The sequence below is a fragment of the Sorex fumeus genome, unplaced genomic scaffold (assembly GCF_029834395.1).
Source record: "Sorex fumeus unplaced genomic scaffold, SorFum_2.1 ptg000002l, whole genome shotgun sequence".
In the NCBI taxonomy this organism is placed as follows: Eukaryota; Metazoa; Chordata; class Mammalia; order Eulipotyphla; family Soricidae; genus Sorex; species Sorex fumeus.
The window spans coordinates 30,842,501-30,869,171 of NW_026606059.1; the positions used below are offsets into that span (position 1 = coordinate 30,842,501).

At 37.4% G+C, this 26,671-nt stretch overlaps 1 protein-coding gene and 1 non-coding gene across 2 annotated transcripts in view; both read right to left on the reverse strand.

The window, feature by feature from the left end:
* PREX2 (phosphatidylinositol-3,4,5-trisphosphate dependent Rac exchange factor 2) overlaps positions 1 to 26,671 on the reverse strand; it is a 297,562-nt gene that overhangs the window by 80,539 nt on the left and 190,352 nt on the right. Inside the window, exons 29-34 of the mRNA XM_056130599.1 lie at positions 26,520 to 26,610; positions 25,524 to 25,652; positions 17,860 to 17,901; positions 10,216 to 10,433; positions 4,752 to 4,854; positions 693 to 836 (exon numbers count right to left, since the gene is read on the reverse strand). Coding sequence (XP_055986574.1) covers positions 693 to 836; positions 4,752 to 4,854; positions 10,216 to 10,433; positions 17,860 to 17,901; positions 25,524 to 25,652; positions 26,520 to 26,610 — 727 coding nt within the window. The remainder of the gene's footprint in view (positions 1 to 692; positions 837 to 4,751; positions 4,855 to 10,215; positions 10,434 to 17,859; positions 17,902 to 25,523; positions 25,653 to 26,519; positions 26,611 to 26,671) is intronic.
* On the reverse strand, positions 5,419 to 5,541 carry LOC130023266 (U6atac minor spliceosomal RNA). Its single transcript, XR_008792433.1, has one exon. It is a non-coding gene; the product is annotated as a U6atac minor spliceosomal RNA (small nuclear RNA).

Genomic DNA, 26,671 nt, shown 5'->3' on the forward strand with positions numbered 1-26,671 from the left:
TAGTGCTAGTATTAATTTCCTTTATAACTGGCACACATTTTTATTTAGAAAAATGTTCCTATTTACAAAGACATATATTTTTGAAATTTTTTAAATATATATGTTTATATACAAGTGTGACATATGCAAGTTTGACTATATTAGCAATTCTGTTCATAATATAGCTATATTACTCTAAAAATGTTAGCATATACTTTTTTTTTTTGCTTTTTGGGTCACACCCGGCGATGCTCAGGGGTCACTCCTGGCTCATGCACTCAGGAATCACTCCTGGCGGTGCTCGGGGGACCATATGGGATGCTGGGAATTGAACCTGTGTCGGCCATGTTGGCTGCATGCAAGGCAAACGCCCTTCCCGCTGTGCTATCGCTCCAGCCCCAAGCATATACTTTTAATGGCTTTACTATAATTTAAGCCAAACTAAATTATCTTTAGTTATTTAATCCTCTCATTTGTTTATCAAATAATATGATAATATTTATGATGGTCTCCATTATAAATATTTTCATTATAAATACCATATTTAATAAATAACAAATCACACATGATTATTTCCTTAAATTATTTCTGGTAGTTAATACATTACATGCACACCAGAGATTTTCAAATTAATAAGAAAAATCATATTAGTCACAATTTGACTTTTTAAGATAGGGATAAAATAATCTAGTGTATAAAACACAGCAGCTTACCTTGAGCAAAAAGAACAGGGTGAATTTTGAACCCTCCTCCATTTTTCAACCTTTGAGGCAGTTGTTCAAAATGATAACTATCTAGGTAGAAGTAAACTTTCAGAGCTTGCCGGCTTCCTTCGGCTTGATATGTTAGAGGAACATCTAAAATAACATTTACGGTGAAAATTAATGTCTAACAAGGATACTGAAAATTGCAACCAACAATACATTAAAAGTACACAGTATAACAAGTTCAGTTTAGGTATGCTTACAGTGCTACTCAGTAAAAGAACATTAAATCAGACTCGCACTAACTAAAGTAACAGATTTATTATTGCATTGTATATATAATTCTGTAAAAGGAACTCCATTACACTTTGACACGCCAGATGTCTTATTTAACTAAATGAGAAGTTGCGCTACACATGGTTTAAAGCCCAAATCTCCCACGGCAGCTGTCTCATTCATATTTTAGTCAGAATGAGTCCTTGAGGTACTCTTCTTAAGTAGTATGTGCACAACGATTACCAAAATTAGTTTGGGTTTGCAAACTCATCCCAGAGAACCAGATCAAAAATTCATTACCTTTGTTGATACCCAACAGTCATAAGAAATTATATGTCTAAGTTCTTTTAGCTACTTTGAAACATTCTAAATTAGATTAAAACAACAACAATCAACTGCAAAAGCAATATGATATAGAAGCATTTCAAAGAGCTGCCATAATACTCTTCATATTATTATACTACTTATCCATGATTATCTACCTCATGAGAAAGTAATGCAAAATTTTTCTTGAGATCTAAAAAACCCCACATAAGTTGATTTAAAAGGTCAACTTACAGTAGGCATATTTATAATAATAACTCAATATTTATTATTTTTAACCTGCTCCTTGAAAAATGTTTACATAAAATTAGCATTTTAGTTTAAACACCAATAATAGCTAGAGAGATTACAGGCTTATATTAAATGTGTCTAACTTCTCATTACAGAATAAGGTATATTTCATCCACAGCTCTATTGTGTCACATAATCTTTTTTTTAATTTTATCTTATTTTTCAATTTTTAAAGAAAATGAAAGAAGTTTGGCTTTGAAAAGATAATAAAGCTCTCCCTTGAAGGGTTGAAATTAATTGTATTTTAATGAAAGATAAAATTCTATTTTCTTGGTTCTAAACAAAAAAAATGCAAGGGCACTAAAAAAAAATCAGGCATCAGATATTTTCTATTAATTATTTGTTTTTCCTACTTCCTCTTACACGGTCTTGCATATTTTTTTTTCAGTTCCACTTCATGATGCTTGGCATCAATGTAGCCAATCTGTTACCAAATGGATAATGTCACTTAAAAAGCATAAAGCAGTTTGTTTCATATTATGCAGTAGCAAAAGGTCTTTCAAAATATATGTAAAAAATGCAAAATGTGGAGATAAAAATTCTTGTTTTTGTGAAAATGTATATACCATGAAAAATAAACACAATAATTGCGATTCTATAATAGGTAAAATAATTCAAAATAATTACTGCACGATGAAAAGTCGCTGAATAGAGATTTACACTGGAGAATTTCAAGGATGTCATTCCTGTAAACACAACACTCCATCACTGAACAGAAGCCTGGGTTTGGAAAGAAACCTTTTACTTAAGAATTTGTTAGTTCCCTAGGTGTGAAGAGATACTCCAGTGGGGAGGGGTCTTGCCTGGCACCCTTATGGTCCTGAGAGTCCAGGAGGAGTGATCTCTAAGTACAGAGTCAGGAGTAAGCCCTGAGGTCCCTGGGTGTGGCCCCAAACAAAACAAAACAACAAATAAGAAATGTGTTAGCTCCTGTAGACTGCATAGCTCTTCCTTGGACATCTGGAGGACTGGAGCATCCTGACACTTCAGATCTCAGCTTCCGAATTATTTCCGCAGAAATCTCTTCTCATGTGACCCCTTAAAAGAACACCTGACAGGCCTTTTGCATCAGCTTAAATTTTGCACAAGATTTATCTAATTATCTGTGTAGATGATGCCTTGTTTTCTGCCTACTAGGCTACCATTTCCAAGAAAACAGAAAAATGCCTGTTCTATTTACCATAATGTTCACTTCCAGAATAATGTCTGACCCCGAGAGAAAGCATGAGGGCTTGAAATATTCTGTCTCCTAAGTATTAAATACTGTGAAAGTACTTGTATCACTGTTGAAAAAGAAAAGTTCTACTGTCATTCTGTCATTATAATGACCTTCTCCAAAAACATGAAGAAGCTCCACCAAATAAATTGAATTATAGCAATCTAAACCTATTCATTCCTCCATTAACTGCGTTAATACACCATGTATAATATGACATGAATATCTTGTACCTTCTCCATCTTGAGGTGAGTGTAAAATGGTGCATTTATTCATTTGTATCCTCACTAATCACTAAATTGCACGACACTAGGGAATTTGTTTTATTTAGTCAATATTATAAAGAACTTAGTCTAAAGCATCTAGCATATATATACACATTTATTTTTTATAATTTCTAGAAAAATATCTTCAATCCAGATATTTGAATCCTAACTGCTTATCATGTCACTTTTCCCCAGAATCTTCTTTAATATAAAAATGAGAGTGAGTAACTCTCCATATAGCTTTAATAAATCACACCGAGTAATACAGTGATGACAACAGAGTCAGAGGTTTACTCATAGTCTGTTTCAGTCCATGCCCACAAAAAGGATGGATTCAACGCAGCAAAACAGCCTCTTCCTAGGTAAGCCTGATCCTGTCATTCCTCTGCCCAGGGGCAGGATTGGAGAGTCCTTCTTTTCATCAGTCTGCACTCTGGCCTCTTTGTTCCCCTCACTCACTCAACTGGATGCCCAGATTGCTGTTGCTCTCTTAGTAGCCTGCCATCTAGGCCCCCACCTCAGTCTTATTGTCCAACAATCTTTACCACCATCCTCTGCTCAGTACATCTCATTCTCCCAGGCCTTGACTGCCCTTCCCTTCTTAGGAAGTTCTCTCTTCTGAGCTGGTTAACTCTTGCAATCCTCCACCTACTGAATCTTCATCTTGTACTCCATTTAGTTTCCAAAATGATGTTCTATTATCAAGTCAACTCCTTTATCTTTTTTACTCCGTGCCATAGAATAATATGCTAAGTATTGTTTAAATAGCAATTTTATAGCAAGCATATTGTACTACCATGGTAATCAATAAACCAAATCTTGACCACAAATCTTGAGCAAAAAAAATCGTTGCATACACACACACACACACAGTTAAATTCCACAAGGTGGAGAGATAATATAGTGGGTATGATGTTTGCCTTTTAGACAGTTGACCCAGGTTCAATTTCCAGCATCCATATGAACCATATGGTACCCTAAGTTCATAAGAAGTGATTTCTGAGCACAGAGCATAGAGGAAGCCCTGAGCAACACCAGACATAGGAGAGAAGCTGACTCTGGTTCAATCCCTGGTGACACAAGTCTCAGAGCATCACTGAGTATTGCCCTGGAGTTCTGAGCACATCAGGATGGCCCAGTTAACCCGTGGCCCCACAGAGTCTGAGCAGCAGTTCACCTCCAGACTCCAGCGTTTAACTGCTGTGTCAGTTGGCCAAGAACCATTAGGAGAAGCCCCTCGCCTCCTGAGCACTGCCTCAGAGCTTTGAGCAACTACTGCCCCCAGCCCCTGGGAAAAATTTAAAAAAAAGTTTAAGTCCAGAGAGAAATAACTCAAAAGTGGTGAAGCACACTCCTAGCATGCGCAGATCTTAAGTGGGATCCCTGGGATGGCACAGCTACCCACGCACTTTCCAGGTCCAGGAGCGCAGCTTCAGGCTGCTACTAACTGGCAGGGCGTGACAGGGCGGGTGCCAGATCAGGACTACCCAGGAGATTCTTAGAGAACACAAATGGGCAAATTTTAAAGTAACACACGCACTCTGTAATTTCTACAGTTGTTTATTTTACCTGAAACGTAAATATGTTATTCATGTAAACTGCATATTAAGTATATTAATACCAAAGTTTTACCATGTTGTTTGCCAACAATAAAAACAATTGAACAAAACATCTATGAAACTTTTAACTACTTACTAGCAACCAGTGGTTCTTCTTCTGATGGCTTAAAGTAAAAAGAAACCTTTTCCAAATCAAATAGTGCAACCAGTGTATCTTCTAGCATGGCCTGTTCATCTGTCTAGATAAACAAATATATAAACCTAGCATCAATATATGGGAGAAAACACACAATAAAACAAAACAGAGTAGAATTATAACACAGCCAGACCAAAAATAATTTCATTATTTAAATAAAACACAGCATCAACACTTACCTACAAATGTAATTCTTAAACAGTAAACCCATCGAAGTCACAAGTTTCTTTTATAATTTCCTTTTTCCTACTGTTTAAGTGACTCTAGGCAACATTTTAGTTTATTTTGTAGTTTAATTGTACTGAATTCTGTCTATACAAATATATACATAGAAAAATTTCTACAATGCTATAATTTCATTACAATTGAAAAGCAAAAGTATTTTTTTTAGACTTACAAATCTTTGTGCTTGGGTTTCAGTTATACAATGATCGAGTACCCATCCCTTCACCCGTGCCCATTCTCCACCATCACTAATCCCAATATCCTTCCCCCCCACCCCCCATCTCACCCTGCCTCTGTGGCAGGGCACTCTTTTTGTTCTCTCTCTCCTTTTGGGTGCTGTGGTTTGCAAAAGAGGAACTGAGTCGCAATCATGTTCGGTCTATAAAAACCTTGGTTAGATGCCACGAAGTAGGTGGCAGTGCCTTAACTGTATGCGTGTTGCAGGCCGAAGCCTCTTCCATCCTTGTCAAGGAGTGTGCTAACCTTCTCTCCTTTCATACAACACGAAAAGCAAAAGTATTTTTGATGTAAATTTTAATTGTCATTCTACTTTGCAATAAGATAATCTATGCATTAGCCAATTTGCAATTTATTAGAACTGTGATAAAAGCAATTTTTATGTGTGTAATGACTTCTCATACCAGGAGCTTGGGGACAGGAATAATTTTCACCTCACTTGTTTTTATGAGTCCTTAATCTAGCATCCTGTGAATAAGAAATCCAATTTGTTTTAATCATTTGTCCTCTTATTACAGAATTTTATTTAGAGCTGGGGCAAGTAAGGCCCAGATGTGATAACAAGTTCAGTGCAAGTCTCAGCAATATCATTTTCCTTGTATTAGATTCTGACCTGCCTAAGAGCAGTTTGAAACACTATAATATACCATCTTTAACCAATTTAATCATAAAAGAATAATCAGCTTTACCATGCATAGCTTATCTTTTAAAAGCTAAATTAGAGGGAATATTCATTTTCTTATGAACGTTAATGATAATTTTAATGTGCTTTACATACATTTTAGAAAGCTGCTATGTGTAAGCTGATCTGTTTTGATAGGTTTAGTAGAGGCTGGAGGAAGAATAAAATAATTATTTTATTATGTAAAAAGAATCACTAAAACAGTGAAGATTCACAAAAAGGCAGCATAAAAACTAAAAGGCTGAGAATTTGTCATGTTGGCACTTAGGTTCCTTATAGACTATGCAGTGGGTACTATTTGTTAAAGGAATGCCTATTATACTATCGTTTTGTAAAAGTCCTTTGAAGCAGCAGGAAAATGCATTGAACCTGGAGTTAGGAGAACAGGATTGAAAAATCTACATTTTTCTGGCTGAGGGAAAAATGAACGGAAAGAAATGTCGCCAACAGGTTGACCTCTGATGACTAGATGCTCCAGCAGGTGTGGATAAGTCCAAATGAGCCCTTACTGTAGGGTCAAGTAGATCACAGAGCCTGCAGCTCTCAAAGCTCATTTGACCCTTCCCCAGGACATCTGGGTGCTCTTACTACAAAAGCAGGAATACCTTTTTTTCTGAGCAGCCAATTCTTTTATTAAATTTAAGGGTGACACATGACCAATTAAAAAATAACATTCTTGAGATAAAATTCATATACTTTTAGAAGTACCTATAAAGTATGACATGGGGCATTTGGTATAAAATTCATAAAGTTATGCTACTAGTAACATCATCTAAGTTTAGAATATTTTCATTCTCCTCCCCAATAAAAAAGCTTAAGATCCATTAGCATTCACTTCCCATTTCCTGTTCCCTAATCTCCTGCCCCAGGCAACCACTAACCTACTTTCAGTCTCTAAAATTTGCCTGTTTTGCACATTATATAAGAAGGAATGGAACAACACATGGCCTTTTGCAACTGTCTTGTTTCACACAGCATGTTTCCAAGGTATATTCATACTGGAGTATGAATATATCAGTATTTTTATTGTCAAATTTTACTGTTCTATATAATAAACTACAATTTTGAGTTCATGGACATGTTGGTTGTTTCACAATTTTTTTTTTTTTTTAGCTATTATTAGAAATCCTGCTGGAAACATTTGTACCCGTGCTTTTTTCATGAACACAAGATTTTGCTGCTCTTGGGTCTTAATAATGAGCAGGAATTCTGTGTATAATATTTTTAAGGACTCTCAATCCATCATCTAAAATGGCTGTACTGATTTACAGTCCTATCAGGAAAGTTGAGTTCCAATTTTTCCACATCCTCATCAACTCTTGCTATTTCCTGTCTTTTGGATCATAGCTACCTATGCTATGTATGAAAAGCATCCCGTTGTGGTTTTGAGTTGAATTCTCCCACTGGCTAATAGTAATCATCTTTTTGTGTGCTTCTGGCTATTTTATATCTTCTTCAGAGGAATAGCTACTTAAATCCATTAGTCACTGAGTATTTTTGTTGTTGTTGTAGTTACTGTTGAGTTCACTCTTTCAACATTCTGGATATGTCACTTAAAAGATATATAGCATGCCAATATATTCTTTCATTCCTTGGGTTCCCAAATAAAATAGTTGTGCTCTATTTGGAGGGGTGTTGGGCCACACCTGGCAGAAATCAGGGCTCATTCCTGGCTCTGCACTCAAGTAACACTCATAGAGATGCTGGAGGAATATATAGGGTGCCGGGGGTCCCAGGTGGGCTACCTGCAAGGCAAGAGCCCTACCCACTGTACTATCATTTTGGCTCCCAAATAAAATAAAGTTTAAAATACTATTCACTTGATTATATCATGGCAGTTTTTAAAGTAAGAGAAATAAAGCAAAACAAATAAAAAATTCATTCATCCATTCAACAAACACAGAATGGGAATCACCTAATTTAGGAAGTAGGTTCCTATGATGTAATATATATTTGACAGCATTGACTAATGATTACTTTGTTCTAAACAGATTCCAAAGATGTCCTTTAAAAATGTTTAATTAATTAATTCATTTAATTTAGTTGTATTAGTAGAAGATAGGGAGTGGGCTGGATGTCACGAGGCAAAAAAAAGTATAAGAACTCGCTGAATTTGGTGCTTGCTGAAGCCCACTGCGCAGGGCGGATACTTGAACCCCAGCTGGCTGGAACAATAAACCTCGCTATGTGATTTGCATTGTCATTTGCATTATCGGCTGTTCTCTGTCCTGGAGGGGTGATCTACTTGGGACTCACAGGACAAGCCCAGGCTCTCTCCTGGGCAAATTGCTGTCTCCCACTTTCTCTTCCTCCTTCCCTTCAAAACCTCCAGAGAAAACGCTTCACCTGACTGCTCCGGACATTCTTTTCTGCGAGGCGAGACAAGATCCCAGTAAGCCTGGGTTCGGGTGGCAGGGCGGATGGGGAGAAGGTGATAGTCTTCCTCTTCCCATGCTCGTTGGCCACCCTGGGGCCCGAAACCCACCCCCGACGGGAACCTGCAAGCTACAGAGTGTATTTTGCCCACACGGCAGAGCCTGGAAAGCTCCCGGTGGTGTATTCAATATGCCAAAAACAGTAACAACAAGCCTCACTATGGACACTTTACTGGTACCCGCTAGAGCAAATCGATGAACAACGGGAGGACAGTGCTACAGTGCAGTGCAGTAGAAGATAAGAAATATATCATATATACATGAAGGGCAGCATCTTTTAAAGAGATTTTTTTCTAAAGTACAGTGAGATGGACTTTCTTACCTTATCGTTTCAGAGTCTTTTTTATAGCTTTATAGCACATTAATCACTCCTCTACCCTCAACTCATTGAAAAAATACATTACTTTGCTATATAAACCAAATAATACTTGCCTAAAATCTCAACGATGTTACCTGGAAGCTATATTTTCTATGTGTACTTTAATAGATAAAGTAGCGTTTAGTGCTTAAAATTCAAATCCTATTCAATGAGCACCTTAAGCCAGTATATCAGAGTGAACATATTTATGTTTAATCTCTCGAATAACCATTACCAGCTCAGAAAGCAATAGGTGAAGAATCTCTACACTAACCACATTTTATTTATAAAATATTTCAAGACTGTTGCTTCTGATCCACGGTGGTAAACTGACAGACAAACATGGATTATTCCATGGTCATTAAGGCAATGTTCTTAGATTTAACCAGATAAACACAGAGACAAAGGAAGACAGTAAAATCATTTAACACACGCAAATTTTAAATAGGCTGTCAGCAACCATGCGAGTTGTCAGAGCTTGTCTATCAAACACGCTCCAGAATAGTAACCTCGGTGGGGGTTTCGTTTTGTGGCAGACTGCTGCTTCTGAACTGGAAACATGGACCAGAAGCAGAAAGACCCTCGTTCCTCTACTGACCTTGTTCACTCAGTGTTTAGGGATATAGGAATCAGAAGCAGATGGAGGCTTTCTTCAAGTTTAGCAGTTGCAGGGAATAAATTAAAAAGGGAAGGAAAGAATACCTCCTACGCATTTATTAAAACTTTGTTTCCTATTGAAGAAAACAATATTCTTTCAAAATGACAAGAGAGTGGAAAGCATGAAAAATGAGACAACTCTTGGCCCTAGATTAGAGAAATAAAAATGCGAGGGAAAGAGAGAAGTGGAGCTAGGGGGTTGGAAGTAATATAGGGCCATGGACAGAGGCCTTGCTCTAAACTCAGGGGTAAATATGGGGTGTCTATAGTTATCAAAACTATTAGCGCCATCACAACTGTAAGCACAGGGCCCAGACTAACAAGTAAACTTAGAAATGTGCTTGTCAAGGAGACAGATTGGGGAGAGGGAGGGAACCCGGGGTCACTGGTAGAGGGATGTGGACGCTGGTGGTATAACTGGAGTTGAGACACTGATGCCTAAAATTCTATTGGCAACAACATTGTAAATCACAATGCTTAAATAAATTGTAAAAGCTGAAAAAAAATTGTTTGCAGGGAAGACTCCACAGTAGTGCTCATGGATCCCAGGGACCATTCCAAGCCATACTTGGCCTATTGGTGTAGGCCTGACAATTCTGTTTTCGATCATTGGGAGAGGGTGGGATTATGATAGAGAAGGAATTTGGGGTCTCATGCATTCCAACTATTTGAACTCTATCTCCAATCCCAGTTTAGTCTTTTCAGGTAGTTGAGTAGCTGTCATTACAATTGGAAATAACCACTTCATATTGGGGAATGTGTTATCAAGTGTTAGAGTTGACACAGGACGGTAGAAAGGTGACTTCTTACCAAGTTCGGTGACAGAAGAGATTGGAAGTGAAACAGAACACCTGCATTGGCAATCTGCTCCAGCCACCTTCTGCTGGCCTCCCATGTTTCCATCTCATTTTCCTTGCTATTGTCAAACATCTGGTTTAAGGCGGCCATGAGCTGCTCAGAGAAGGCACAGACAGTGGCCACCAGGCTTTGGCAAAAAACCATGTCTCTCCGGAGCTGCGTCTCACTGTCTGTGATCCAGGAGAACAAAAACAATAATAACACACTAAAAAAATAGCTTTGAAAGACACTGTAGGTGAACAAATACAATCTCATTAAGCAATTGCACTCACTATTATTCAACCTTTTTTTATATTTAAACCATATTTTTAAAAAGTCTAGTAATGAGCACATGCCATTATAGAAGGCATTGACTGTCCTGAAATTTTAGAAAAATTGAAATGATTTTTCTTAACTGATACTGTGACTTTATTTTGTAATCAATAATTTCATAAAACATTAGGGGGGGCAAAGGTTCATTTCATTGACTTTTTTAATGATGCACAAAAACTCGCATATGTCGCACATTTTCCTAAAGAAAACTTGGAAGTCCAATCTTTCCATTTGTGGCAACTGAAACACATTATTAATATATAAAAATCATTTCTAAAATTAACTGCTGAACTTCCTCAAACACGAATGGAAAACACACATGGGCAAAACTTTTAAAGTCCAATTATAATGATGAGCAAATCTGTATCTATGCAATTTACTTATTCAAGTACATGAGGTACAGATATGACGTTTATATGTACCTATGCTAATTTTTCCTAGGACTCTTACTCTTCTGAACTGTCACTTCCTGGTCCAGAGGTTTTATTTATTTATTTTTTAAATGCAAAGAAACTGCCTCTGAAAACCTGGACACAAAGGATTCACCTACTTCAATGGTATGACAACCACAAATTCCATAAACTGTATCAAAATCAAGTACTACATATGTATGTGGGCGTTTTGGGTTACAAGTGATGCTCAGGGGTTATGCCTGGCTTTGCACTCAGGAATTACTCCTGGAGGTGCTTGGGAGACACTCTGCGATGATGGGAATCGAACCCGGGTCGGCCACATGCAAGGCAAATGCCCTACCCGCTGTACTATTGCTCCAACCCCTCAATAACTATAGTGAATGTAATATAAACAGTATTTTATACATAGGAAATTCACTTGTGCCAAAATAACAACAAAGGTCACAATAATCTAGTCCTAAATGTCAACTGAAAGATTTAATTCTGTGTCATCCATTAATTTTGACAGTGTTTCTTTATTTTAGAAGATTCTGTCAAAATTAATGGACAACACAGAAATAAAATCTTTCCTTTATTCAGTGTTGAGTTCTTGTTTTATAGATAAAAAGGCATGATTTGTATTCTATTGTGTTGGGAGCCACACCAGGTGCTGCTCAGGGGCATCTCCCAGTTTGGTGCTCAAGAGTAGTTCTTGTTGGAGCTTAGGGAATATGTGTCATTAGGGATCAAGTCTAGGGATATCACAAGCAAAATCTGTGCTTTGAGTCATCTCCACAACTTGGAAAATTCTAATTTTTAAGTAGTTCACCAATAATATTGAACAGAAGTTTTTAATGACCTTACAAAGGTATGTGCATGAATCACATGAATCTGACTTACTGTTAGTGGTTACTCCTAGTAATTATATTAGAAAAAAATGAATATTGAAAATATTTCATTGAAAAATAAAAATATTCATGTAAACTAATAATTTATGTGTTATCAGGTCAAATATTATATCATGTCAACCCAAGATTTGGAGCAATAGCACAGCAGGTAGGGCGTTTGCCTTGTACGCGGCCAACCCGGCAGAACGGAGTTTGATTCCTCCGCCCATCTCAGAGAGCCTGGCAAGCTATCAAGAGTATCTCGCCCTCATGGCAAAGCCTGGCAAGCTACCCGTGACTTATTCGATATGCCAAACACAGTAATAACAAGTCTCACAATGGAGACGTTACAGGGTCCGCTCGAGCAAATCGATAAACAACGGGAGGATAGTGCAGTGGACAGTGCAATTTAACCAATGATGTCAGGCATTGATGTAAAGTAGATATATAGTTCATGTCAACAAGAATCATTTATAGATATCTGTAAAATGACTAAACTAGACAAGAATTTCATTCTGTCTTCAAGTAAAAAAAAAACAAACCTGTTTTGAACAGATTAGTTAAGTATTTACTAAAAAGTCAGGGACAGTAAATATTTACTGAGTTGGTTAATGAAAATTGCAAACCAATAGACCAACTTATAAAAAATGAATTAAGTAAAATGAAAATTCATGAGCTCATTGGCTGACTTCTCAGAATGCTTGGATTCAGTTTTACTTTTCAAAGGGTCATTCATAAATTTTTCAGTCTAAATATGTGGTCAGAGTGCTACGTTGAACATGTGAAAACTGCTCCATTTATTTTTATTTACATTTTCTTTGTTTTTAGTTGTTCTTTAGTAAAGCAGGAAACTTGATCAAGAACTTTTATTGAGTGGCTGGGGGGAGAGGTGCAGGGGGCATAGCCAGGAATCACTCTGGGTGGGCTCAGGGACCACATGGGATGCCGAAGAATGAACTCAGGTTGCCACGTGTAAGGCAAAAGCTCTGCTTATTGTACCATCACTCCAGCCCCTGGCCCAAAGCATTTTTAATTGGGCCAGGACAACAGTATAGTAAGTAGGGTGCATTCCTTGCCTGCTTAGAGTGCTTCCCTTGCATGTGGTTGACCTGTGAGCCTGCCATAAATTATCCCTGAGCACAGAGCCAGGAGTAAATTCTGAGCACTGCTGGGGTGTGGCCCCCAAACAGCAATAATAATAATAATAACAGTAATAATAGTAATAAAAATAATAATCAACTTTTAAAAATTTTTTGTGGTACTGGGGATCAAGGCCACATCTCATGCATGCCAGGAAAGTGCTTTACATTTGAGCCAGATCCGAAAAAATAATTTAAAACAATTTAAAATCAGACCCTCTGAAAAAACATTTTTAAACACTTCAGTAGATTTAGTAAGAATAATCCCACTTATAACTTGAAAATAATTTCTCTAAAAAATAATAATCGAGGGGCTGGAGTGATAATACAGCAGGTAGGGTGTTTGCCTTATACATAGAAAACTTGGGTTGAATTTCTGGCACCAGATTTGGTTCAACCAACCCCACCAGGAGTGATCCCTGACTGCAGAGCCAGGAGTCAACCTTGAGTACTGCCAGGTGTGGCCCAAAATCCAAACCCTCAAAAAAAATACCCCCAAAAAAATCTTAATTGAGGGGATTGAGACAGTACAGCAGTTTGGACTGGCACCCATGGTGCTCCAACTTCTGCAGGGCACAGTCCGGGGAATCTCTGGCACAGCATGGCTCAAGCAGCAGCAATGCAAACTCATGTCCTAGTGCTGAAGTGTCAGCCAGGTAGGCTGAGAATTGCCAGTGAGACAGTTAGACACCCGAAAAACAGCTTGAGAGTCACTACACAAAATAATTTAACTGAGGGGCTGAAGACTCTCTTCAATGTCAACCCCTTTACTTCAGATGGTCCCTGAATTCTACCAGCAGTGACTCTGAGAAAAGAACCACTTCGTGTGGCTCTAAACAAAATAAAACACAATCTTAATTGAAAAGAGATGACATTTATCAAGAGTGGAAGGCTAAGGTCTAAAGAAGGAAGCATCAGGCTTCCCCCCCACTTGAAGAAGATATCGCACAACTTAGTAATTTTGTCGGTACTTGACAACAATAACAATTCTCAAATTAATTTTGAGAAGAGATTCTCAAATTTCTTATTTTATTTTAAAGAGATTACTCTAATGATGGGCTGGAGTGATAGCACACCAGGTAGGGCATTTGCCTTGCACAAGCCCAGCAAACTTCCGAGAGTATGTCGCCTGCATGGCAAAGCCTGGCAAGCTACCTGACATATTCAATATGCCAAACACAGTAACAACAAGTCTCACAATGTAGATGTTACTGGGCCCATTTGAGCAAATCGAAGAACAATGGGAGGACAGTGCTACAGCGCTACTTTCTATTTGCATGTTAAGTAAAATTAAAAGTTCATTCAACATTATCAAATCAGAAATCATCATAAAAATTGTCTTAAACCATAATTCAGGTTTCAGTGGTTTTGATGGGTTTCTTTTCATTGGGGGGCAGGGAGGGGTGGTAGAGCAATTTGTGCCCAGAAGTTATTCTTGATTCTGTGCTCAAGAGTGGCTCATGGTGGTGTTCAGGGGAACATATGCAAAGCCCTAGATCAATGAAACCAGGGTTAGGTTACATGCAAGGCAAACACCTTCCTTACTGTACTATCTCTCTAGTCTCTTTAATTCATTTTTAATACTCAATACCTGCAATATATTAAACATTGCTTAATTCCAGGGGTATAAAGCAGAACATGTAAAGAAGTCCTTGGTCATGTCTGTCCTCTGGGTAGAGCAATGGAAATAGATATACAAGATATTCTGGGATCAAATTACAATCTAATGCTTAAACCAACATACTTTTGATTGGTGAAGGTCACAGGCGCGATTTTCACATATCATTTAATATTTGCTTCTACTTTGCCCCAAATTTACAATGTTGACTTTTTTTCTATGGTGTTGTTTAGTCATAGGTGAAATCACATAAACAAATCAACAAAATTTTGCCAGGAAATAGGGTTTCAAGAAGAAACAATAGTCTAGTTTTTGTTAACCCATGTGTCACATAGATAATCTTTAAAATATATTTTTATGAAGAGAACAAATACTAATAACTTCATGAAGGGATTTTTCCATTACTGTCTTCCACTTTTTAACAATCTGCAAATAGCTTATTTGTGTGGACTTCAAAACACACACAGTATATATTAATAGGATTTAAAGTAAAGTTTTACATCACACAGCAAATAACAAAGAAAACCCAGAGCAGTATAAAGGGATCATTACAATTCCATGCTCCACTGACGGTTCAACTTCTCCACATATCACTTTATTCACCATCAGATACACCAGCAACGATCTTCACAGCAATTATTTTGGAGAATATAATAAATTACATCATCTGAAATAATAGCAATTCAGAGCTCTAACCCCTCTTTTAGACACATGGACCTTGATCACATTCTTGAAACATTAAATTGCCTTATAAAGGCCCTTTTTGCCTATACCTTCATCTTTAGGCACATTCTCAAGAGTCAACTCAGTGAACTAGTGAAAGTCACTGAGGTATTGAAATGTTATGTTCCCTTGTGAAACTCTCTGCTTCCTTTAGGAAATATTATGTACTTCCTCCTGCCACCCCAAGCCTGAGGACATCCTTGTACCAGAGGACTCATTAGGAGGCTGGAGAGCTTTTGCTTGCTTATTTGTGTTCCTCAAGGGACTATCATTCCTCAAAGCCAGAGGAAGTGGCGTATAACATGAATTATGCTAAAGGGGTGTTAGAAGCATATAATCTGCTTTCCAGGATCCACTGCATCCCTTTTAAACCATATGATCTTAAGCCTCAGAACCTTAAATTAAAGCATGGGTATTCCTACTCCTTAGATGTGGAGAAAAATACGTGAAGTTTAAGACTCATACAACACTTTAGTAAGGTAAAACTTTTCCTTTGATTCTTCTTTATTATAGCATGGTTGGAGTTGGAGTTGGAGTTGAAAACTTGGAGTTGTTCAAAATTTACAAGTAATCATCCTTTGCAAAATATATTACCTTTTCTCATATTTTTATTAATAAGAAGTACAGAAAAATCATAATTTCTGTTTTTAACTTCTAGAAAAATAAGAAAATTAAGTATTTTTGGAAAGCTTACTTTTGAGTAAGAATTCTCTTGAAAAAGAATAGTTTTTTTCCCTACTTATGAAAGATTTGTTTCATTACAAGATTCAAACACCAAATAAACTCTTCTACAAACACATTTCAAAATATAAACTACATTTAATCTCAACTATTTCTTAAAATATGTTTTAAAAAGTTATATTATTAACTAGGTGGTCTAAAGAGCATAAGATAGTTTGCAGACAGACAAACAGTCACAGTTATTATTTTATGAGTATAGATAAAAGAAAACAAAATAAACAAAAACAAAAAGAGAAGAAAGAGAAGATTAGGGACAATAAAGAAAGGAATAAAAGGATTTGGGAATATTATTTCTCAATAATCTGTCCTTTTCAAGTAAAGAGCATAATTTTAGCTCAACAGTATGAAGTAATTAGGCTACTATTTCGGTGCAGACCTAGACAGAAAAGGCGGGGGACAGGGGGTTGTAAATGTTGTAAATGAGTTCAAAGGAAGGAGAATGATGACAGGCCTGGAAAAGTTAAAACCAAAAGAATAATCTAAATAAATGGCCATTTGAATATTAATGAATAAAACAAATAATTCTAGGACCATTTCCGGAATTGGTAAAACTAAGCTTAAACATCAAAACAGCCAACTACTTACTCATTGACTCAGTAAGGCATCTACTCATCCAGATGTTTAAGCATCTGTGTGTATTGTATGAATACTTCATATTAATTATAATTAATCTGTCTAAGTGTTGATTTTTCATCTTTAAAACTAGAAATAATGGTATTCTTAGAGTGGTTGTGGGAACTCAATAATATGTATAAAAGGAGTAATACATCAAGGGTAAGAATTAAAGCTTTATTAAAAATTATTCATAAGGAAAGCAAGGCAAAAAACCCATTTAAACAAGAAACAGACAACAAGAAAATGAAAAAGTCCTCTTGGTTAACTTGACTCACTAATCCAGTCATAATTTGAATTTTCCAAGTGTCCTAAATTGGGAAAGTAGTACACATGTCCTTTCAAGAGAACTCTGATATTGCAATTCCTCTGAGCACATGAAACAAACATCAAAAAGCATACTTTCTTTTTCCTAAGAATCTGAATAAGTTTCTAGTTTCAAAATTCATGTGCTTCTATGAAGACAATCACAGCAAAGTCACAGCAGAGGAACATTAGCTATTTTGGCTTCCACTCCACCCTCCACATGGAAAGCAAAGCCAAGGAGAAGCGGCCACCCTGTCACTCCCTCTTATAAACCAGACAGCGCCTCCCTAACCTCTTCACTGCTGCCTGCATCTCCTGGTTCCAGGGTGTAGATCATGGGATAATTCATTTTGCAAGCATGGCTCACAGAACTCAGAGAAACATTTATTCTCCATTCATTAAAAAAATGATAAATTCATGAGTAGTCAAATGGAAGAAACTTACGGACCAAGGTGGAATGGGGGAGTGAACACAGAGGGACTAATATCTCTGAGCACATCACTAGTTTCCCCACTTATTAAAGAGAATAAGATCATCTAGATCCTGTTCATAAACAAAATCATTAGACACAATTTGACAATATGTTCCTTTTGCAGAATGAGCTTTATAAAGTCCTTGCCCTTTCTCCTCTTTAAAATTGTATGTTCTGTAAGTATATATTTACATGTCTTTATGTTTTTACCTATAATTGAAGAGGAGCTTATATTTTTGTTTTCCTAAAACTGTTTTTCAATCTCTGCATAGTTTTAAAGAAAAAAGATAATATCTCTATATTACAAATAGCAGAAGGGTTTGCCTTCATATTGTAAGATTTCTAAGATCTTGGAGAGAATAATTTCTATTATAAAAATAATGTAAAGTATTACCTGAATATTCAAGAAGAGCCAGAAGTATCCTACACTTGACTTCTGCAAAGACAAAAATGTCAGTTAGTTAAGTCTTTTTTTCTTGATTAATATTACATTTTAACTGTGATTAAATCTTAACATGATATTATGTTATTAGAATATAAAAATACTAGTCAAAGGACATACTATTCTTACATATAAGCCTATATCTGTTCTACCCCATGTTCAAGATTCTAAAATATCTTTTTGTTTGAATAATGAAACTATAAAATAGCATTTAAATTCTGCTGCCTTTATCAGTTAGTTTTAGTGGTTGTGTCTTATGTTGTGTACTCTATAGTTATTAAGCTTACACATTATGATAAATAATTTTTATTATTTATACTTCTAAATATTATATATTTAATGCTTACAGAATTTCATTGCATATTATTTTCTATGCTTATATACTTAATATAATTCATTTATTATATATTAAATCACAATATATATTATTCGTTTTTTATTCATAAGTAGATATATTCAACTAAAGAGAATAAAAATACTAATATTTCTCTATCAGAATTTCCTAAACCTAGAGGCAATCACTTAGTTTTGATAAATGATCTATATCAACACCATATGCAGTGCTGTATGTGCAATGAGATGTGTGTTCATTTGTTTCCTAATAAGGAAGAGCTTACTTGTAACAGCTTATAAAAAAACACACAGCGATCTTATGTGCCCAAAATTATAGGTAATAAAATAGGTTAGACTGCATTCTATTTTAGATCATTACACAACAGAGACAAAGAAACAAATTAACCAGTAAAAAATTCAGGAAATACTTGAGAGTGCATTAAATTTTACAAGTGAAACTGCAAGAACAAAAGGATTTCAAGGGCAGGAATGCACAATGAATTGAGTCAGAGGATGTGTCTTCTAGAACCAACTTGCCTGGCTTTAGGAAACTGCTGAACTATTTTAAATCTTAACCTGATCATTTATAAGTAATCATAACATCTATTTATCTATTTTACAGGCTTCTGTAGGAAAAACTAAATGTACATTCTAAGCATTAGGAAATTACTTAAAACTGTTATGTGTCAGAGAACACGGCACTATTGTTGCAATTTAACTAGTATAGAATTATAAATGAATTTCAAAATTTTTTAATTAAAATTATACTTAAGTTATTAATGATTTAGTGCACTAGCTAACTTCGGGAAACAGTGCTAGAAAAGTAATATTCAAGAGACAAAATACCAACTAGACAATAATCTTGTGATAGTAAAAAATTTATTATGCTATTAAGCCACTGCAATTGGTATACAATTAGAAAGTTCCTTGAAAAAAATGGTTTTTACTGTTAATTAGTTTGATGGGAGGTTTCTAAACTTATTTTTTCTAATGTTGCTTTTTCAATAAAAATGAATAATCATTCATTGCCATCCACCCTAAAAATCACCACATTCTTTAAGCAAAAAATAGAGAGCCTATCCCAATTAAAACAAAAGATTTCTACCCCCTACCACACACACACACACACACACACACACACACACAAACACACTCTGTTCCAGTGTTCCCCAAGGGGTGGTAAACTCACTTTGGAAAACATTGATTTATACTTAATCATCAGAAAATTGCTGTAAGATTCTGGGTAAGGGTACTGAAACTTTGAACAAGGTATCTACTAAGAATATGGTAATAATGTAGATGAATCATAAGACGGGGACAAGAGAATTAGGACAGAATGCCATTCAATTACTAAGGCATCAAAAAAGGTAAAAATTTAACAGACTTGAATGTAAAAAAGAATAATCCTCTCAAGATATTAAGACAAATATAGAAAAGATTAATAAAAAAACTGGCTACCTAGTAAAAAAGTTTTTAGTGAAAACTTAGTTTTTAGTGAAAATGGTATGGGATAAAGAGTTGAAAACATGCTTATTGATAAATATTAGAAATTAAGGTAAGAGCGACTACAATTCTGTAACCAATTTCGTATTTGATTTTTCTCTCACACCAGTAGGCTATTTCCTGCCACTGCCAAAGTCTCTTATAATTCAACTCATTCCCGACCCCATGTGCCTGAAGATTGGGACAGATCCATAAGCGAGGGGCTAAGCCACTTTAGATGCCAAAGGCAAGTGTAAGTCTTCTCCTGTGCTTTGGGCCAATAAGAAATTGAGTGGAGGCTCCCAAGACCCCCTTCATAGATTTAATGATTTGCTAGAATGACCTAGAACCAAGAGAAATGGTTCATTTCAAAGACCACCAGTTTACTTTCAAAGGCTAAAAGTCAGGAACAGATGTAGTGAAGCAAAAGATAGGGCAAGATAAGAGAAAATGGTGAGTCTCTTCTGTACCTGCCCCAAACACACCCCACCCCACTCTGCTAGTACCTACACACCATCACCAAACTGGAGGTGCAGAACCCTATTTTGGGAATTTTGTGAAGCTTCGTCACATGGGTAGGGTTGACTAAATCACTGATTATTTCCAGAGACTAAAATTATCCTTTTTACGTAAGAACTAGAGACATTCTATCTTGGTATCCCATTTGGCTATGTATTTGATAGGCTATTTTATTTTACTTGTTTTTGGACCATACCCTGTGGTGCTCACGGCTTACTCCTGGCTCTATACTCAGGGATCACTCCTAGCAGTGCTTAGAGGACCATATGGGGTGCCAGGGATTGAACCCTGGCCAGATGCGTGCAAGAGATGGGCTATTTTGAAACCAGAAAAGGAAATGGGTTCGAAAAAGCCACTACAAAATACGGAGCACTGACATGTTAGGTATTTTAAATGGAAGAAATCTGAGAAGCAGCAGATGCAGGAAGAACTCTCTGACCCCCTTCCCTTCAAGGACCTGGGAAATACCATCCTTGTACTTGGAGGAGAGGAGCATTCTGATCTCCAAGTACAGAGGACTGCAAAATAACACTCTTCGCCAAGGGTCCTCTATTTTACTCTGACAGCTCATATCCCATCACATTCCTCTGCAACTTTCCACTCTTCATCAAACCTTTAGAAGAACAGTCAGGCTCAATCTTTTTTACCTTGGGTCTTCCTTTGACACAAATAAAGCCTCCTGTGGCATGCACAACTGTATTAAAGATATCCATATGCTTTTCTTTTGTTCCATTGCCTGGGTCAGTTTAACTTATGGAGACTCAGCCAAAGAACTGAAGTTAGAAGTAAAATTTTTCCCTCCCCAACAGGAGTATCAGACTGAGGCTCTGTCAGCTACACATATACATTGTAATTAGGCACATCCTGGTAACATGGCATTGTGTGAAATTTCCAGAGAAGGCTGCACCTTCCAAAAAACCATAAAACGGGAAAGAGCAAGACTAAGATCAATGAATGCTAAGCAAGTGAGTTTCAGAGTGCCTTCACATGACAAGACTGATTCGGGGATCTCAATGATTCTCCTTCTCTCTCTGTTAATAGATCCAGACTTCATATACATTAAGAGGAAAAAGCAGTTTTGCCTTCTCCTTTCAGCTGGTCTCATTGGTCTAAGCTAATGACTCCCTATTTTTTTAACAATTCACTTTATATGGTGCTAATCACAGCTCTTATCTAAAGAGTAGTTACATGTTGCTGAAACTTGCAACTGCAATTCTGCAGGGTCTTCCTGCACCCTTGACACCACAGCTCTCATCCAATCAGATTTGACAGCTCTGGAGCTCCCAGGACCAAGAGTGGCACCAATATTCTCAATAGATCAAGAAATATTTGTATAGTTGCCATTCCTTTGGCTGCTTGTGATAGGCAGAACTAAGGGTATGAAAGCATGACTTGAGATGAAAAATGTAAGATTTTGAAAATGTGTTATCATTTCTAAAACTAAGGTTTTTGTCCTGCATTGGAAGTTAGTATAACCCAAACAAATAGGTTGTGAAAATTAAAAAAAATAGTGTTGATGAGAATAACAGAATTTAAATGCACAAATTTAAAATTTTGAGGAGTTATATTCCAGATGTCAGGGACAAAGCATTTTATCACACAGCAGAATTTATATAGTAAATCAACAGAGACTTCACAGATAAATACTATCTAATCTGTTTTACATATATAAAAAATGTGTGTGCATAGACAAATTTTGTCTAGAAATATAAGAATATTTCTAGACAGAAGATTTAATAACCACAAATTATTTAAACTATCTTTGCATTTAGTAAATTAAAAAAACTGTGATCCAGGGAAGTTATGGGCTGGAGAGCTTGTATAGTGGGTAAGGTGATTTCCGTGCATGTGGTTGACCTGGGATAAATCCCCAGCATCCCCTAAAGTCCCCTGAGCATTGCCAGCAGTGATTCCTGAGTGTAGAGTCAAAGGAAGTCCTGACCAATGCCAGGTGTGGCCCCAAAACAAAATAAGCATACAAAAGTTTGCATGCCAAGGTTAAGATTTTATTGTGTTTAATAGTTTTTCTTTTGTCAGCGAAATATAAAATTCTCTCTAATTTATACTGAAAAAAAATCATTAGTAGGGCTATACTTAATTCTAGTGAACTTATTACACCAAATGATGATAAAAATGATTAAAAATAAAATTGCAATAGGCTCTATACATTGTACAGGTTACTGGGTCTTAGCATTATTAATATTTAGAGCCAAGTCACTATTGTGAGAGACTATTCATTACAATGAAGAACATTTAATAGCATCCCTAGCTCCCCTGAATAGGTGCCAATAGCAACCCAGGATTTCGACAACCAAAAAAGTCTACAGACAGCTCTAGCAACTAATACTGAGAAGAAAATATCTGAATTCAACATTTAAAAGCTCAAAAAAAAATTTCATCATTTTAACCATACAATTTTGGAAACTTCCAGGATTTTCTACTGAAAATTCCTACTTAACACAACATGCAATGAAACTTGCTGAAGTTATAAAACTTCTTAAAGTTTTATATCCCTAATTACAGGGTGTTGGAGATACAAAACACTATCAGATATTGAGCAAACAACATAATGATAGTCGCCAAGAAATACTCTTTTTTTTTGGGGGGGGGGTCACACCCGGCTATGCAGAAGAGTTACTCCTGGCTCTTCACTCAGGAATTACTCCTGGCAGTGCTCGGGGGACCATATGGGATGCTGGGAATCGAACCCAAGTCGGCTGCGTGCAAGACAAATGCCCTACCCGCTTTGCTATTGCCCTAGCCCCAATAAATATTTTTAAAATAAAAACAACTTAAAAATGAGTCGTACAATATTTATAATTATTTTGTCAGAGGACTGGAGCTATAGCACAGTGGTAGGGCGTTTCCCTGGCATGCAGTCAACATGGCCGAGCTGAGTTTGATTCCTCTGCCCCTCTCGGAGAGCCTGGCAAGCTACCGAGAGTATCTCGCCCGCATGGCAGAGCCTGGCAAGCTCCCCGTGACGTATTCGATATGCCAAACACAGTAACAACAGTCTCCAATGGAGATGTTACTGGGCCCGCTCGAGCAAATCGATGTACAACGGGAGGACAGTGACAGTGACAGTGATTTTGTCAGAAATACTCACAATTGCATTTTTAGGCTTTCCATAAATTTAAGATTTATGTGTTTTGAGGATCTTTTATAAGTTCATCTGATATTGTTTTATATTATTAAATACAAAGCTTTGGTTTGGCACTATACCTGGCAATTTTCAGGGGTGACTCAAGAGTTCTGCACTCACAGGGGGTATGGTGCCTCCAGCAGGTCAGTCTACCTGTGAGGCGAGTGCATCAGCAGTCTGACGGCACCGTCAGACTTTCAGATACCCCAAAATTGCTGCTGTGCCTTTTGCCAGACCCCAAAAACTTGGGGCAAAGTTTACCAAGAAAGTAAACGGCCAAAAGTTAGGTATGTGGGAGACACACCCAAAAACCACCTCTGGCTCAGCTATATAATTGGAGGCATGGCCTCTCTGGTTCCTGATCGAACTGCTTAATGGCCATGATCCCAGAGACTCAGAAACGAATCTCAGAACCCAAAGGCTTTTGGCAGACATGCATCCTGTTCCTGCAGTAGGTTACTGGTGCTGGGCCACTCCAGGTAGGAATAGGTTTTGTGCCTTGGCCTGTTCCCCCTGGCGGCCCGGTGACCGCCATCCTCCAGAGGCCACTGGACAGTCAGGTTTGGGCCTGCAGTAATGAGACATATGGGGCCTCACCAGATGGGGGTGGAACTGGCCCTTTCCTCCCCATCCCAATGATGCCCCGAGTCACAGCCTACAAACGGCCCCTCTGGCTCCTGATCAAGCTGATTAATGGCAATGATTCCAGAGACTCAGAAACAAATCTCGAAACCCAGCAGCTTTTGGCAGAAATGCATCTGGACCGCATACAAGGTGGCCACCGCCTCAGAGCTTATTGGAAAGCCAGGTATGAACCGGTGGAGACGGGGCAACTGCAGTCTCATGAGAAGGGGGACAGTACCAGCTCGTCCTTCATGCCCTGCAGAGGTCATGAGTTGCCTCCCACAAGCAGCTCTCTGGCACGGCCATGGCTCCAGAGGAAAAAGGACTTAATCTAGAGCCCGGCAGCTTGTGGCAGAAAAGTGAATGGACCATGTGTTAAACTACGGTCCCATGCCTCCCTGGGAGGGAAAGGGTGTTGCTTCCTTCTGCCTACCCCTCCCCCCCCCAGCCCTGGCAGCAAGGTGGCTGCCGCCTCAGAGCTTATTGGAAAGCCAGGTATGAGCAGATGGTGACGGGGCAACTGCAGTCTCTTGGGAAGGGGGACAGTACCGGCTCATCCTTCATACCCTACTGAGGTCACAAGTTGCCCCCCACAAGCGGCTCTCCTGCAGAGCCACAACACCAGATGCACAGAAAGCAATCTCGTAATTATCTGGCTCTTTGCAGAAATCCAAAATCGCGGCCGTGTGACATTATATGATTCTCATAACCAGCTATAGAAAAAACAAAGTATTTCACAATGACTTTTCAGTAATACTGATTTGGGGGGGGGGGATTCTAAACAATAATGGTGCATCTTTTGTCAAAATAATGAATGTAATCAATATAGAGAAGAGTTAAGTAGAAATCACCTGCCTCACAGGCATTGGGAGGTGTGGGAGGGGGTATATTGGGGTTCGTGGTGGTGAAAAATGAGTACTAGTGAAGGGAAAAGTGTTTGATCATTGTATGACCGAGACTTCAACCTGAAAGCTGAGTAGCTTTTCCCACAGTGATTCAATAAATAAATTTAAGAAGAAAAATAAATAAGTAAATAAAATTATGGGGAAAAAAGGTGGATTTCATGCCCAATTCAATCAGCTAATCAGTGGCTGAATAAATAGCAGTACTCCTACATTTAAAAAAAGAGTTCTGCACTCAGGAATTACTCCGAGAGGTGCTTGGGGGACCATATGGGATGCCAGGGATAGAATTCAGGTCCTCCACATGCGAGGCAAGTACCTAATAATCTGGGGGGATTATGTCTTCTCTGATTTCTTTCTCCTTTTCCCTTCTCTTAAATAAACTCTTTTCCAAATCTGGGGGAGAAAAAAAAACTCCTTATATCTAATTTAAGATTCAGGATTTTCTGAATGCTGAATCATTTAGATCCTTGGAAATTTTGTGTTCTAATATTCCTTCCTCCCTTACTGTTTTTGGTTCTTTCACTTTTTCTATAATCAAGGCATTACCAAACTTTAGGTTTTAGTGGGTTCTCAATAGGACATGATATTCCTTGCTTTTTTGATCTGACCTTCAACAAATTTTCTGATGTTCTGAGCAAGACTCCGGACACTGCTGGGAAGATTCCAAGGATCCTGCTTGATGTGAAGTCTTATTCTTTTGGGGCAGCACAATTTTGGTTCCATTTCCTGTTGAAATTCTAAATAAGCACAGAAAAATTTCTCTTAAATCTCAATCATTTACCAAACATTCAACATTCTTATAAGCCCTCCAGGTTCAGAATTCTTTTTCATTGCTACTGTCTGATATTATGGTCATGGTGGTGATTTCTTTAGCTATATTGGAGGAGAAAATAGTTAAATTCAGTAAGTTGACTCTTAATATAACTTTTTAAATTTAATTTTATCGAGGAGGAGGAGGAGGGTTACAAAGTTGTGATCAATAGGTATGGGGCAAATTCCCAGAAATTTGGCCAACTAAGCCAGATGCTTCAATGCCAGGGCCTGAAAGTATGAGGGGCCACTAAGACTATTCTTGTCAGTGTTTGCAGGGAAGGGGACATGCGGTACAGAAAACAGAATTTAGGGTCTCAGGCACGCAGGACGTGCACTCTAGTCCTATGGGCTATTTCCTGAACCACCTTAGTATTACTGGCTTATACCTATTAAAACACAGGGAACATTTACATAAAAGTTCTACTTTCAATATCTTAATCTAGATATCAGGATATGATAGTTTTAGATTTTGTTCTTTAACAAATCTTCATCTTCAAACTCCTTCCTCAACTAGTAAAATACAATCAAGCTGGCAATATAGTTGATTTAAGCAAATGCAATTCAACATTTCCAAGTCTTCAATGAACTTACATAGAATTAGTCTGGCCCTTTCTGGGCATCAAACAGTAACTGTACAAAATGATTTTTTGTACATTAAAAATTTATCAAAATGTTGATTAAGAAAATTATGAAACATTAACAACCAGAACTATTCATGTAAACTATTCTTAACTTGGTATCTTCCACTTTCATTTTCTAATTGTGTCTAACAGTTGTTTTTTAAAACTTACCTTGTAATCCTCGACCTGGTGTGAGGTACTTGGTTTGCTCAAAGGCCCTCACAACAGCTTGCCCTTTTAGGAGATTGGTAATTGAATCCACCTACAATAACAAAGGAAATGTGTCTCATAATAGAGAATAAATATTTGAAAAAGAAATCTGG